The following is a 15,373-nucleotide window of genomic DNA, read 5'->3' as shown; positions in this document are numbered from 1 at the left end:
CATAATTGATTACATGAACGTATCTACTGGGCTCACAGCATCAGCTGTTTCCTTCTGATTGTAGCACAGTTTCTCGGGACAAAAACTGATTGAATATCTTTTTTTTCTCCTAGATAAAGACACACGTTCACATAATGTTCTTTTCCAAACCACTAATTACTTTTTAATGATGCGCTCAAATGTCTGAGTTAGCTTGTGCTGGTGAAAGCCAATGAGACCTGTGGCATATAAAGATGGTCAGTGTTTTAAAAGCAGTCATATCTTTCTCTCAGCTCTTATCTTAGGAGTATGTTGTTTGTATAATATTTAACCAAACTATTTTCATATAACTGAATGCAATTAAGATTAGCTTGAAATCTATTTTTAATGCCTTGTTTTTATAAACTTAAGATTTTACTGAATGACTGGCAATTTTAGATGAAAAAAAAACTTTTTTTATTATTTATAAATAATGTTTGTGTGGGTTACCATTTAATTGTTATACAGAACTGTTAAGAAATTGTAAATGCATAGCTTACTTTCATTCTCTGCTTTTTAAAAAAGGCCTGGAAGACATAGAGGCAAAATGCAAATTGGCTGCTACTCTGTTTTAGTCACATTAACCACAGAGCTTGTGAAAATAACTAGAGGCTTATTAGAAATGCTCATGAAAAGACCCCATCACCAGAAACAAAGCATTACTTATATTATTATGTAATCTAGTGATATAATGCTGATATTATACATATCACAAGGTTATATCAAGGAATATTATATTATATTATTCTTTAATTTATTGCTGTCATTCATTTATTGTAATGTCATTCTTTGTTACTGATGCACATTCAATGTTTTTTTTTTTTCACTGTAATTGTATTCAAAACTAGTATTTGTTTAATTATTTACTCGACACTGAATGTGCCTTTATCATTAAGTCATGGCAAATGTTGTATCCAATGACAGTTTGAAGCCCTAAATAAACTCTCTATAAAAAAGTCCGGAACATTGTTATGAATTTGTCATGACTTGAGTGAGTTTACTCTGCCTTCCCCTTGTTTCCTCTCTCTGTGTTAATAGCTTTCATACACCTGTATCCGTGCAGGTGCTTTCCTCTTTATGATTACCTCTCCCACCCACCGAGCTAATTTCAGCTTTGGAAAAAAAAGAGAGAGAGAGAGAGAAAAAACACTAAATAACCCATGGAAATTTCACTAGTTTACTAAATAACGACTTCATTTGGCACGCTCTTTCTCTCGCTCTTGTGCAGACAGCCACATTAGTGGAGGTGTTTAACTATTGTGTAGCAGGGAAGCATTTCAAATCCATTTGAACTTTATTCAGCTTTAAGACGTTTATCATGATGCATTCCCCTCTTGGGCTGCTATCAACAACAGGCAGATACCCTATGTCTCACTATAATGACACTTTAAAACTAATCTATTTTTGGGTGTTTGTGACACATACCCTTAGTGCGAAACCTGGATCAAGCGCTCCATTTCACCAGTGTTTTGGGGAGAAGAGATTGTGCTCTGGGGAAAGAAAACCTGTTAAAATGCAACTCTTTGATCAAAATGCGTCTTACAACTGTTCTGTATTTTTACAAGATGCATTGCCCACTTGATACTTGTGCTGGCAAATGCTGGTTTGCTTTAAAGCAGTTGACAGAAATAAGCTGACAGATTCTTGTATGCCAACTGCTACCCAGAATGCTGTGTAGGCAAACGTGATCTAGACTAGACATTAGCACACACTCCAAAGACTCTGCATACTTGGCTGAGCTCGAAGCTGCGCTATCAGCTCACCCATATGATATGAGAATGCTGTTCATGTGTGCATGTGAGCGGGCGCTCTGTGTTTTTATCCCTTACGGAGGCAGAGATGTTGGATACCTTAAAAACTTGGGCGGTTCCACCCCCAAAGCTCTTTTCAAGAGACCCTCGGCTTTTAGCTACGTATCAGAGGCCAGTCGTAGTTCTATTTAAAGGGCCAAAAAGAGGCAAAAGTATCTGAAGTTGAAGATGGAGAAACTAGGGTCTTGCGATTGTTTGCTCAAGGCTATTAGAGCAACGAATGCATTGTGGCGACTGAAAGCTCTCAGTGAGGCCGTCGCAGGCCTCATGGTAAAGTGGCTGCCCTTAAAACATTTGAATACTCTGAAAGGGCCACGAAATTGTGTTTTGCCCATCTCTATCTCTCTGTCTCGGCCTTGCTCGCTCTCCCTTCCCCCTCCATCTCCACTCTCGTATAAGCTCTGACCTTTTGATACATAATAATCTCCTGGGGGCTGCACGCAGAGCATTTGTTTACTCCATCATCAGGACCACCTTCAGACAAGACCCCCCTCCTCCCGCAGCCCTTCTCTTCCCTCTCCATGCAGGTCATATCTTTAATTATTCTGTGATAATTAGTCCAGCAGGGCATTTTCATCTGCATTGATATATGTGCAGTTCAGGGTAGGACGCTCGCTTTGTGAGTTTAAGAGCGCGCGGAGGTGATCGGTATGCACGCCATCTGCCCTCCAATTGTCTTCGACAATTTCGCTGCGGAATAAATGGAGGCCTATCGGCACAAAACAAAATAAGCAAATCAATTATCTGCGCCACTGCAGCTCTTTTACCGAGCACTACGCATTTCGCATGTAGCGTGGGCTCTCCGTGAGAAACAATCTGTCGGGTCCTCGCTTAACTGACGCGAGATCGACTCGAATGTTTTTTTAATACAACTCAACATTTGCTCTTTGGATGTTCATGCACTTATTTGCTAATTAAATATAGCCACGTGTCCTGTCGTCGCAGTTGATTTAACCGCGTCTTGTCAGGGCGTATCGCAATCGAGGCATCGGAAGGAATCAACAGCTCTTTCAGAGGTAGATTTTAAGCATTCTGTGCCTGATAAGTCAAAGTGCGAAAATAAAACCGACTCAGAGAGGCAGTTCACTCAGCCAGCTTTGTTTCATCCTCGGGAAGATTGACACCAATGGGAATTCCAGATCAACGGTTGCCAGTTTTGTGTGCTTAGAGCTGACACATTGACACACATAGCAGTGCATCTCTCTGTTAAACAAATGGCTCGTTGAGCCGCGGCTGACTCCGAGATCAAATAAAAGCTTGCTTAAATCCTCTCAAGGAGGAAACTCTGTTTCTGTCAGCAAGATGAGCGAATGTTGTATTCGGTACTAATCAACTTTCACACTTCAAGCTCGCTTCAAGAGCTAAGCATGCAGCCGATCCATCGCCCTGAAACCCACAAGAGCACGCGTGTTGCTATCACAATGTTTTCGGGATGGGCCCCGGCCAGATGTTGTGGGTCCAGATGCGCACGTCTTGCTCTTTTCTCACTTGTGCTTTATCACTCTGACTGCCGGTGAAGAAAGTTTCGCAGATTGCTGTCGAACAGAACGCTACGGCTTGGCTTGTGCGTAGATCAGTTTTCATGATACATCTAACTCTCACAGGATTGGCCAGAACCCTGCCGAGAGAGTCTGTGCTGCTACAGCCATCTGGCATGCGTTGGGTCAGCAATGCCTCCCTGCCCTCTGTTTTGGCCTCTATCTCAATCCTGCCCAGAGTTGTTTAACATATATTTACTGTCTGCTTGCCAAATGCTCATCTTCATCATTTTTTTCCCTGTGCTATATAACAGGTTAGGACTGCTGGTTGTGCTTGGAAGACTGCATGGTTTGAATTAGTTAGCCAATTTAGCTAATTAGTCATTTATCTGATGTTTCTATCCACTGCGATGAACAGTGTGCTTAGTGCTATGACAATCCCACTGGAGCAGGCAGGGGTTAAGTGCTTTCCTCAAAGGTGCAATGGTGATTTTTCATGGTGTCTAAGGGTTTCAGGATATGAACAGTCACAGCTGGATGAAAGTGTCTGCTAAACGAACAAATGTAAAAGTACAAATAGCAAAGCTTTGAGTTTAAAGTTTTGAGTTTGAGTTTAGTTTTGAATTTCTCAGTAGTAATGTGGTAGCATCGCTAGTTTTTAAACCATTTAGCTTTTCTGGCTGTATTGTGTATTTTCTTTCCTCATTGGTAAAAAGTGGTACAAAGTACATAAATGTATACTTGAGTTCAAGTACAAGTATTAAATAATAGTCTTGTAAAAGTACTAGTTTGAAATTTTACTTGAGCTGTAGTACAAAAGTCCAACATCCGTGAATGAATCAGTCTTTTGAGTCAATTCCTTTAAGTGAGGTGGCCAAGCATGTTAGCAGAATCATCTAAAAAAGTTTACGATTCAGTCTGAATTAAGTCTAAACACACTGAATCAGCGGTTTGTAAATTAGTTACGTTGCAGCAGTTTGTTACTTAATAATAACCTTTTAAAGAACAAAATATTATCAAAATGATCAACAGTACCCAAAAACGTTAAAAAGTACCACAGCATTTCCATGTCTGTTGTGTTGTTTGTTGTTTTATTGTTGATGTTTCTGATGTATCTTGGCATACTTCGTAAACAACATTCAGTAGTAATCATTCGGTGTTGATGTTCAGTGGAGTGAGTCCAATTACAGCTGACTATTTTTAATATTTAATTTTTATAAAAGAAAATAAGAATAGCTTAAATGTACAAAGGTAAATGTAGTGTAACTACCTTTCTCAAAACCAGGGTTTCTTGGTTCTCTGGCGATCCCCTAGGAGTTTGCGAGTTGATGTAAATCTAATAATTAAATCATAAAAATGCATGTTTGAAAGTTTAAATAAAGGATTTAAAAATAAAATCTGTTACAATAAATAACATTTGTTTACCTGCATGTCTTGTGACCATTAACCCAGCTAACAAAAATAAGTTCTAAGAACATTTGCTAACATACCTAAGTTATGAAAACGTTATTTATGAATGTTCTCTGAAAGTTCAAAATGTCAAGTTTTTTAAATGTTTCTAAAACAAGTAGTGACATTTAAAAATTGTTATATGAATGTCCAACTAAAACGTGAGAAAAAAAGTTCCATAAACTATGTAAAAATAATGCTTTTGTGCTAACATTTTGAGAACATTATTGAAGACCAGAAAGCTCTGAATGAACATTCTATTCATGTTTCTGGAAGAATGTTTATTCATAACTTTGAAAGAACCTTGCCAGATGTTCTAAGAAAGTTCCCTGTTAGCTGGGTACCAAAAATGGAGAACAAGTGGACATGCAAATGTGTTCTTAAATGATTGAAATATTACCTTAAAGCTCAGGGACTCAAGTAAACATTTTAGGTCAAAAGGGGTTCACAAAAAAGTTTGGGCATACATTTGCAAAAGAAATCAGTATTTTTTTTTCTGTAAATTAATTGTTTACTTAGCTAGCTTGCCCAAGCACTGAGATATAAGCTCACAACCTTTCAATTACTAGCACAGAACTTTAACCATTAAGCAGCACCGTATGCTACACAAAGGTGCGTCACAGCAGTTAATTAATTTTTCTGTTATATCCTTTATAATGGAATATACCATGTTGCTTGTTGTCACATGTACTTAAGCTGTTCCTCCAGCACTTGCTGACGGAAACCTGCGAGACCTCCAGTGAGTACAGGGATGAAGTGGAGAGGACTGCAAGGGCTGACGCTTTTCTTGTTAAAGTAACCCAAAGGTCAGCCACAACCTGATCCTTCCAATCCAGGTAGAGCTGCCGGCAAAGCTGTCCAACACCTCGCTTTTTCTCAGTGCCTCCAAATCCTTGACTGGCTGTCAAAACAGCCCTGAGCAGAATCAGAGGTGTAGTTGACCGCCTCTCGTCTGCGCTTTGCAAACCATCCCTTCAAGTCGCCTCTAATCCTCTGCTAGCCCAGCTGGCCGCGGTGCCTTTAATCCCGATGCTTTCTGACAGAACTGAGCCCAGGCCTGAAGTTTAGGCTCTGCTTGCTTGGGAGAAATAAGGTGATGGTGAGAAGCGTTTCAGAGCTCAGCCAAACAGAGCCGAGTCTGGATGCATCCGATGACAAACAGACACGGCCCGGATCTGCCTTATGGCTGATGGTTAGTGAGCCTGAACCTGCTCTGTTATCATTCAACACACTTTTCTCTGCAGTCTTCCATCAGTGTCAGATGGAGGAAAGCAGAGATGACAACAAATAGTAGCTTCTAACCTCTGATGTTTAAAGAGATAGGACTGGTTAAAAATAGTGTGTTTGAAAACAGGCTCTCAAGTTAAGAAAAAGGTTGTTATTTGCTTTCAGCAGGTCTCCTTTTTAGGTGCCAATTTCATATGCTGCAAAGAATCATGTTTTCTCTCACTCTCTCTCTGTAGTTTTCCAATAAAAATACCTAAACATTATTAAAACATGATAAAGGGGAACTACACTACTGTTCAAAAAATGTTTTTTTTTTTAATTAATACTTTTGTTCAGCAAGGATACAAGTAATGACTTTTATAATGTTAAAAATTGTTTATATTTCAAATAATTGCTTTTCTTTATTCAACTTAACTTTCCATTCATCAAAGAATCCTGGAAAAAAAAGTTTTATGGTTTCCACAAAAAAAAAAAAAAAAGATATTGATGGAATGATGCTGAAAAATTCAGCTTTACCATCACAGTAAATAAATTACATGTTAAAATAGAAAATATTTTAAGTTATAAAAATATTTGATCAAATAAATGTAACACGACAAGCATATGGGATTTCTTTCAAAAATCTTAACAACCCCAAACTTTTGAACAGTAATGTATTTTTAATGGAAAACAAGAGAGAAATCCTTATTCAAAAGTTTTTTTTATTTATTTTTTTTGCAGTGTTTCATAAAATCCCTATATTTCATGAGATGTTGCGTTGTAATTTTGCATATTGTCTTTGCTGGGATTTCTGTGCTCAGTTTCGGTAAATTCTGTGTCGTGAAGTGTGAGGTGACCGACTGGCTCTCTTCTCAGGCCTCTGTTTTTGAATGACGTTCTTTTTCATGTCTCCACCAAAGATGTGCTGCTAGATTCAGACCTCTGTGGAACACTAAAGGGAAAATGAAAGAGTGTTAATGTTTAATGCTCCACCAACAACAGAGAATAGGAAGTTAATATAAAATGTCATGCATTTTGAACCTCGACATTTGATTCGATCTGAATTTTCACAGACCTGTCATTTATATGAATTACTGTATCAATTAATTGGAATGACTGGGAAGCTGTGTGGTTCCTCCTGGAACAATATTGCAGTATATTTCTCTGTTGTTTCATCATATCAGAAATAGTTATGGTTTCCAATATTCTTTTTGTTCTGGATCTCTGCCAAGTTCTACACAGGCAGTGTTGCCAGACGGCAGGCAGTTTCAATCCAGAATGCTAAGACCTACTGTGGTTGGCAGAGAAGAAAAACATTCGGAGCTTGACATTTGTTAATGCTTTGTCCTAATCCATGGAAGACATAAATGTAGAACAAAGAAAGTGAATAAAAATGAATAGGAAGAACGCGGAAACTGTTGAGTGTGCAGTTGAAGAGAAAGAAAGAAAAACACTTACACTGAAAGTCATGGCAAAAGAAGTCCAGGCTGAAAACTGATGAAAGAGCTGTAATTTTCCATGCATGCTGCAAATAGGACATTTCCTTGTGTTACTCTTTTCAGAGACATCAAATGTTCTGTGTCACAAACATTATTTACGGAGGTTTTCTGAGAAGCCTAACAAGAAAAAGAAAAAAACTAAAGGAAAGTGGAAAAAAGGGAAAGTGAACCGAGGTCTGTTTTCTCTCTTCCCTGTTGCTGATACTGTCACAGGAGGCAGCCTGTTAAATGCAGGAAACCGTTTGGTGTGTTTCTCTCTCTCTGACTGTCACACAACGCTGTTTGTCGTTCCCTTTTGAACCGTTGCCTGCTGGATCAAAGCATGCATGAAAGTGTGCAGGTTAGTTAAAACCAGAGATGTGTTGAACCACGTACCATATTCACGCACACAGAGCTCAGTCACTAAGGATAGCTCCACTCTGATGATAAAGCAATGTGCTTGTGTAAAAGGTATGTGAGACTGCAAATGAAAGAGACCTATTGATGCTGAAGAAATCACAGGTATTTTTTGAACCCACAAAAAGTAGAAAAACAAATCTTAAATGTTATTATAACTGCCAGATTAATTGGTTGCTATTTGGCCATTTTGAGAGCATCTGTAAAATGATGTCTGCTTGGCTGTGATTTTATCATGTAATACTTCCTAAATCCACTGACAGTCTTGCCGATGAATAAATAGACATTAAAACAAATTTACATTTTGTGTTTTAGTGAATTTTTAATATTTTGTAAAATAAATGAAGTAATTCATTTTAATTATTTTGCTATCATTGCATTTTATATACACGAACATTCAGAAGTTTGGGGTTGGGGCAATTATTGTCACTAAAGCTGCATTGATTTGATCAAAAATACAGTAAAACAGTAATAATGTTAAATATTTTTAATAGTGAGTGCAAAGTTGAATTTTCAGCAGCCATTATTCAAGTCTTCAGTGTCGCATGATCCTTCAGAAATCATTCTAATATGCTGATTTGCTGCTCAAGATATATTTCTTCTTATTATCAATGTTGAAAACAGTTGTGCTGCTTAAGATTTTTGTGGAAACTGTGACACAATTATTGGATGAATAAGAACATTTAAAATGTATTTAAAATATAAATCAACAGTATAAATGGCTTTACCGTCACTTTTGATCAGTTTAATGCATCTTTGCTGAACTAAAAAAAAAAAAAAAAAAAAAAAAAACGTACTGACCCCAAGCTTTTGAATGGTAGTGTAACCTATATATAAAAATAATTGTGCATGTTGTCGAATATATTATATACATAATATAATAAAATATATGCAAAGCAATTTAATGTTAGCAAAATAATTAGAATACTTATTTTAAATATAAAATATATATTACATTTTAAACACAATTATTTGACACAAAATGTGCAATTTAATGTTTTTCTGTTTTGTTTTGGTTTGGTTTTATCATTTGTCATCCTAACATCAGTATCTGTATAAACTACCCATATCAAAGTCCTTTTTGTTCAGTATTGAATTTCTGATAATCTACATGCAACCTCTTCAAAAATGTTTAAAGGCCTTTAAATATATAGCCGGCTGTTTAGTTTTACAGCAGGGCAGTGAAATATCCCAGTGTACTGACAGCAGCTCCGTTCACAAACGACTAATCAAGCCGCCTTCCTTCGCTTTGAAAATGAATGGACACTTATCTGATGTCAGGTTTGTTACTGCCCAAGGACTGAGATCATTTCTCTTTCAGCACACAAACGCTGGGTGACGAGAATCAATCAAATGCTGATTCACAGAATTGGCCAACACGGAGGAGAGGAAAAATTCACGGGAGCCAAGTGTGTCTGTCATCTGTTGCCAGAGTCTGTATGCGTGATGACAATGCTGTGCTGGATTCTGGTCCAGAACACTGGGTCTGTACTACTACAGCTGCTTGATCATAATGATATTCTGACCCCTGCTGATTCTAGAGGATCCACAATCCCTCTGATCAGTAAATTGCCTCGGGCTTATCAGCTCTCAGCATGAGGAGGCTGCTGTCCTGAACATAAATATTAGATTTGAAAAATATAGGGCGAATATGAATCTAAGGGAGAGCAAATAGAAAATACTGTTTGGGACGTTGTTTTTGTTTTTGTGATTATCTCTGTGTTGTTATTTGTATTATCACATCTAAATATTTAAATGAAAGATGTGTACCACATTCAAAGTGCGCTAAACTCTGCATTACTGTGATTATAATGAGTGGCAAAAATAATTGTCTTGTGGAAACGACTAACACTGTGTTGAATGATTATAATGAGTGACAAAAATAATTGTCTTGCCATAAAGCACAACATTGCGTTGAAGGCTAAGTAGACTGCAAAAACACTTGAGGTGCAAACACGCAACACTCATGCACACACCCGGAGGCACACACACACACACACACACACCACTGAGAAGCTCAGCTCAGCTCCAGAGTTGCAGATTTGAAAAATAAAGCTCCTCAGCAGTCGGCAGGTGTTTGAACATCAAGCCCTGCTCACGTTTGGCCTGCTGTGTTGGGTTGGAGAGAAACCCGCTCTGACTGCAAAGACGAGAGATGCAAGCAGGCAGGAGGAATAAACACTAGTGAATGGAAGGTGAAGTGACCTATTTCTGCATGCGATGGCAGAGGTGTCTACATAAAAACAGCAAAACAAAGCTTCTTGTCTTAAGGCTAAATGGAATTACAAGTCTGATAAGATGCGCTGTATGTTCATTCTTTCATTCCGTCTCGTGTACTACAGCACAATATTACGATGAAAACACATCTGTTGGAAATATTTGTTTTTATAATAAAGTAGAACTCTGTAAATGGCTTTGTGTGATGATTTATGTACTCTGACATTGTTTAGACACATCGTCAGCTCAAGTTTGCACTGATTTAAATGAAACAAAAAGGAGAAAATGTGTGAAATTATTTGCTTAACATGAGGTGGATCTTAGATAAATCTCACCAACATTTTAATAAAATTTTTGATTACCAACATTTCCATATTTGAATTTCTATGGCTGTTAAAGCTAAAATCTATAACAATAACAAATGTAACTAGTTTTTAACAAAATAACATTATACCTCACTAAATAAAGGTTCTTTATTGGCATCTATATGGTTCCATGAAGAGCTTTTAACATCCATGGAACCTCTCCATTCCACAAATTCTTTATAGTGGGAAAATGTTCTTTAGTTTATTAAAATGTTCACACAAAGAAAACTGTTCACTAAAAGGAATTATTTGGAGAACTCAAAGTGTTTCTTTAATGGTATTGCTGTGAAAACCCCCTACTGGAACCATTCTTTTTAAGTGTGTTGAATATTGCATAATACCACAGCTCAGAGATATGGTAACTTGGAGTCATCAGACTTTGAACCTCAGGTTTACAGAAGAAAGAAAGAGGGGGAGGAGCCAGTGACATAGTTTTGATAAGCCACTCCCCTCACAGTGAGACTGGCTCAAAACATTTAACCCTACATTCCACTCTGGAGCCAAGAGTTTTTCATCTTTGAGTGCTCTGACACCATAAGGTATTTTGAAATATGTAATTTGACCCAAGTCATATCAATGCGCAGTAAAATTATATGAATTTACCAATTATGACAACAATATTCAGATTAGATCTGAAAAATGTCAGTATCATAATATGAAATAGAAGAGTGTGTATCATGTACAGTTTAAAATAATTATATAGACACTGGACTGTATATTTAAATGTGTATGTAAGCTTTATGATTATTCATAACATGAATAACATTCATGACGTGAATTAACATTCACACTTAAACAATTAATTTCAAACTAATATAAAAATCATATGAATTCATGAGATTAATGACATATATCAAGCGTAGCGTTAGTTCTGGCAGGTCACGTTAGTCAAGCTCGCATCAGCTGATCCCCATCTACCTATGGGACTACGACACCTATCTAAGCATTCATATATAAGGTCCCTCAGTATTATCAGAAGTTTTTGCATTGCTCAATAGCTAATTACCCTCCTCCATCCCCAACTCCTCCTCTGTCAGTCGGGATTCAGCCTTCTGATTCTCCTTGAATCAGACTAATTCTAAAATGTCTACATAAAATGATTGAACTTTAACAATATCTGCAATACATTTATGTTAGTTCTGTTCTGTTTACCCTGGGGGGTTATTGCTGCTCTCCCTGCTCTCATCCATGCTAGGCTGCATGGAGGCGCAGGGAGTTCTTGCCCAGAACAGAACCATACCGCCAATCCAAACTGTATGCTAATTGTCAATCATCTTTGACGATAGTGGTCCTGACAGAAATATGTGACCCTGAACCACAAAACCAGTCATTAGTAGCACGGGTATATTTGTAGCAATAGCCAACAAGACATTGTATGGGTCAAAATTACCAATTTTTCTTTAATGCCGAAAATCATTAGAATATTAAATAAAGATCACGTTCCTTGAAGATATCTTGTACATTTCCTACCAAAAATATATCAAAACTTAATTTTTGATTAGTAATATGCATTGCTAAGTACTTAATTTGAACAACTTTAAAGGAGATTTTCTTAATATTTTGACATTTTTGGACCCTCAGATTCCAGATTTTCAAATAGTTGTATCTCGGCCAAATATTGCCCCATCCTAACAAACCATTCATTAATGGAAAGCTTATTTACTCAGCTTGATGTATGTATTCAGCTTGATGTATAAAATGTATAAAATAGTTTTAAAATATTGATCCTTATGACTGGTTTGGTGGTCCAGGGTCACATATGTATAAATGGAAATATTAAAATATGTAAATTATTCATGTAAACCATTTAATTTTTATACATAAACTGTATAGATCGATAGATCGATAGATAGATAGATAGACAGATAGATAGATAGATTTATACAATTAGATATTGTATGTATTTAATTAAATATTGAAAACAGGGGTTATAAAATCAACACGTGCACGTGCAGCCAAGCCTTATACCCTCCATGTAAACTTTGACCCTCTGAATTTCGTCTGTTTTCGGAATCTACCATTTCACCTAACTACTTACATGTTGGCCATTCGTGTCAATTTAAAAATAAATGAATAGGGTGAAAAGAGACAGAAGATGTGAGCACAGGTGGTTTAAGAATAGCACTTTATCATGTCTGCGTCAATACAAAGTTCACAGCTGCTGCTGAGGTGAGTTGTGATAGGTGACGCAATGGACTAGTCGCGTGTTTTTAGAGCGCGTGCTTAGATCTGCTGGAGTCGAGCGCTCTCGCGTCTCTATAACGGAGGAGAGATCGGATCACAATACTGCAGATCGGACATAATGGCTACAATGCTGAGCAAAGAATTGCCGGATATCGAGGTAAAGCGGCATGCATAGTGTATCTGAGCTTTGTATATTTCGTTCGGTAAGACGTTTTTACACGCTCATCTGTTGCTAGACTTTTTTGGGCACGTGTCCATGTTTAAAGTCAGGTAAGATGATTTGTGTGGGAGACTGCGAGAGACAACTTTGAAAGTTGCACTGTTGTGCATAACACAGACACATCGAAAGAAGAAAAATAGGCGAACAAATTAAAATAATGCTTGATTTTAATAAAACAAAAATCTGAACTTTAATATTATACTTGTTCAGTATATTTGATTTCAACCTCATTTTAATTGTTTATTGCACAGCATTAAGATATTTATGATGATGATGATGATGATTATATTATTATGAATTATGATTTAGCACTAAATGTTGGTCCATTTACAGTTTTCATAAGATAATTTTCTTCTCCAGTCTTTAATATTTACACTTGAATGACAGTTAAAATCCTTCTGAATGTTTTAAAAGGTGGAGATGAATAAAAGGTTAAATGAATACGATTTTTTTTTTTTTAACATGGCCTTGTGAGCTGCTAGGAAGAAATTTCAGGACCTTGGACAGGGACTGTTCAGCAACTCTCAGTAGCTGTTCAACAATGATGAAGCCATAATTAGCAGCTTAATGGAAATGTACAGTTCCAATTTAAGGATCATTTCCTCCAGATAAACAAGTGTACAGTCACATATGTTCCACAATTTCATCTGATGTACAATGCACTTTGGAGACAACAGGCCCATTGATTTGTGAGCAGTGCATGATTGATGGCCTACTCTTTTTTTTTTCTTTTTAGATTTCAAAGCAGTAAACGTTACTTTTAAATAATGTTTTGTTTCTATCAAGTGCATTTAAGCAAGCAGGTTGCTAATTTAGAGGTTAAATTAGTCTTGAAAAACAGAGGCATTAAATGTTTTTTAAAGAATTAATGTCCCCGAATTAAAATCAATTAACCTAATCAAAACATAAGAAGGCATAATCGTTGTCATTTTGTTCCTTTTGAAACGGTGTTTCAATTCAGGCCTGTTCTTAACTTTAGTGTCTCTATATTCCCAGTATTAGTTCCTGCTGTCCGTAGCGTTTGCCATGTTTGATCTAGCATTAGCACATCTGATTTACATGAATCTTATCTATTAGTGGCAAGCCTAAGAGAAACGGTCTTCTTTATGATGTCTTGGTATGCACAGCACACACCGGATGACATCTCTGCTCAGGTGAGATAAAGCTTTCTCTTTTAATTTGAGCAGATATGGGCATTGACTTTCATAGAGCAAATAGAACTGTTACTGACGACTCTCATTAGCATTTCTATTCATGAGTGTTATGACTATGGCAACGTGACCTTGGCGTGCAGAGTGCACTTAAAACGTGCTCTAAACGACTCCTGTCTGCCACTGAAAATACCTCACTAAATGTCATAATAATGGCTGTCCGTGGGGCAATTAAATTGGCCATTCATTTTGGCAGTGCTGTCAGACGTCTCATTTTAATATCCTGCTTTTCCGAGAGCACTAAATGTGTGCCTTTGTGTGTTCTCACGGATTCATAAAAAAATCCTCCGGGATGGCCATCAGTGTTCGTTAAAAACCAGATTAATGTGGCCGCTTACACAAAGGGCTACGGCTTTTAATGGAAGGCCCCGAACCCCAACAATGACCACTTCCTGATAGCGAGTCAAGTACCGTGATAGAAAATTGTCGACTTAAAAGCCAAAATTGCAATATGAACGTTATGAAAGCCCCATTAGCTGACAGACATCCATATCATGGATGTCAAAGTCAGATGCTGTACCTGCTGGAGCTTTTATCCATGCCATAAAAAAAGCAGTGCTTTTCGCGTTCAGGAGGAAACTTGGGAACATTTATAATCCAGTAATGGTCTGCGATTACATGCGGTGCTTACCAAGACATTGGCCTGATGACATATGCTACTGATGTAAGTGCTTACATAAATGGTTACATAGTGATTGCACAAGGTAGATACACTGCTCTCCGTCAGTGAGCAAAAGTGTGTACTTGTTTAAAACAGATTAGTTAGGAAGGAGGAGCTTTTTTTCTTTTTGAACAACTGCATTTAGTGTGTTTACTAAGGCTGATACATAAACAGATCTGAGATGAGAGTCAAATTAAATGAGAATCAAATACTTGAGTAATATTCATTTTTTAGATCTAAAGATACCAGAATTTAACAAAACAATTTGGCAAGACTTTAGTATAGGGACCAATTCTCAGTTTCTTATTAGCATGCCTATTATTAACATATTGTTGTTTATTAGTACTTATAAAGCACATATTCTGCATGACCATATTCTACATCCCTAATCCTACCCAATACCTACATTTAGGTATTAATAACTATTAATAAACAGCAGATTAGGAGTTTATTGTGGCAAAATTCATAGTTAAGGGTTTGTTAATAGCGAGAATTGGACCTTAAAATAAAGTGACGAACAATTTTAATCATTTTATGATGCAAATTAAATTAAAATAAGATAGATGTTTTCAGATTAGAATGATTTCTAAGACTGGAGTAATGACTGCTGAAAATGTATTTGCCATCACATGAATAAATTAATTTTAATATATATATA

General features: G+C 36.9%; 1 protein-coding gene across 1 annotated transcript in view; it reads left to right on the top strand.

Moving 5' to 3' along the window:
* The first annotated feature begins 12,607 nt into the window (after positions 1-12,607).
* Positions 12,608-15,373, top strand: part of LOC107700576 (dihydropyrimidine dehydrogenase [NADP(+)]) — a 174,782-nt gene continuing 172,016 nt past the window's right edge. The window contains 1 exon segment of the mRNA XM_016502294.1: positions 12,608-12,780. Coding sequence (XP_016357780.1) covers positions 12,742-12,780 — 39 coding nt within the window. The 5' untranslated portion in view covers positions 12,608-12,741.

Source organism: Sinocyclocheilus anshuiensis, unplaced genomic scaffold (genome assembly GCF_001515605.1).
Source record: "Sinocyclocheilus anshuiensis isolate Anshui unplaced genomic scaffold, SAMN03320099.WGS_v1.1 scaffold718, whole genome shotgun sequence".
In the NCBI taxonomy this organism is placed as follows: Eukaryota; Metazoa; Chordata; class Actinopteri; order Cypriniformes; family Cyprinidae; genus Sinocyclocheilus; species Sinocyclocheilus anshuiensis.
The sequence above is the reverse complement of the archived record's forward strand: the minus strand, read 5'-3'. Positions and strand labels throughout refer to the sequence as shown.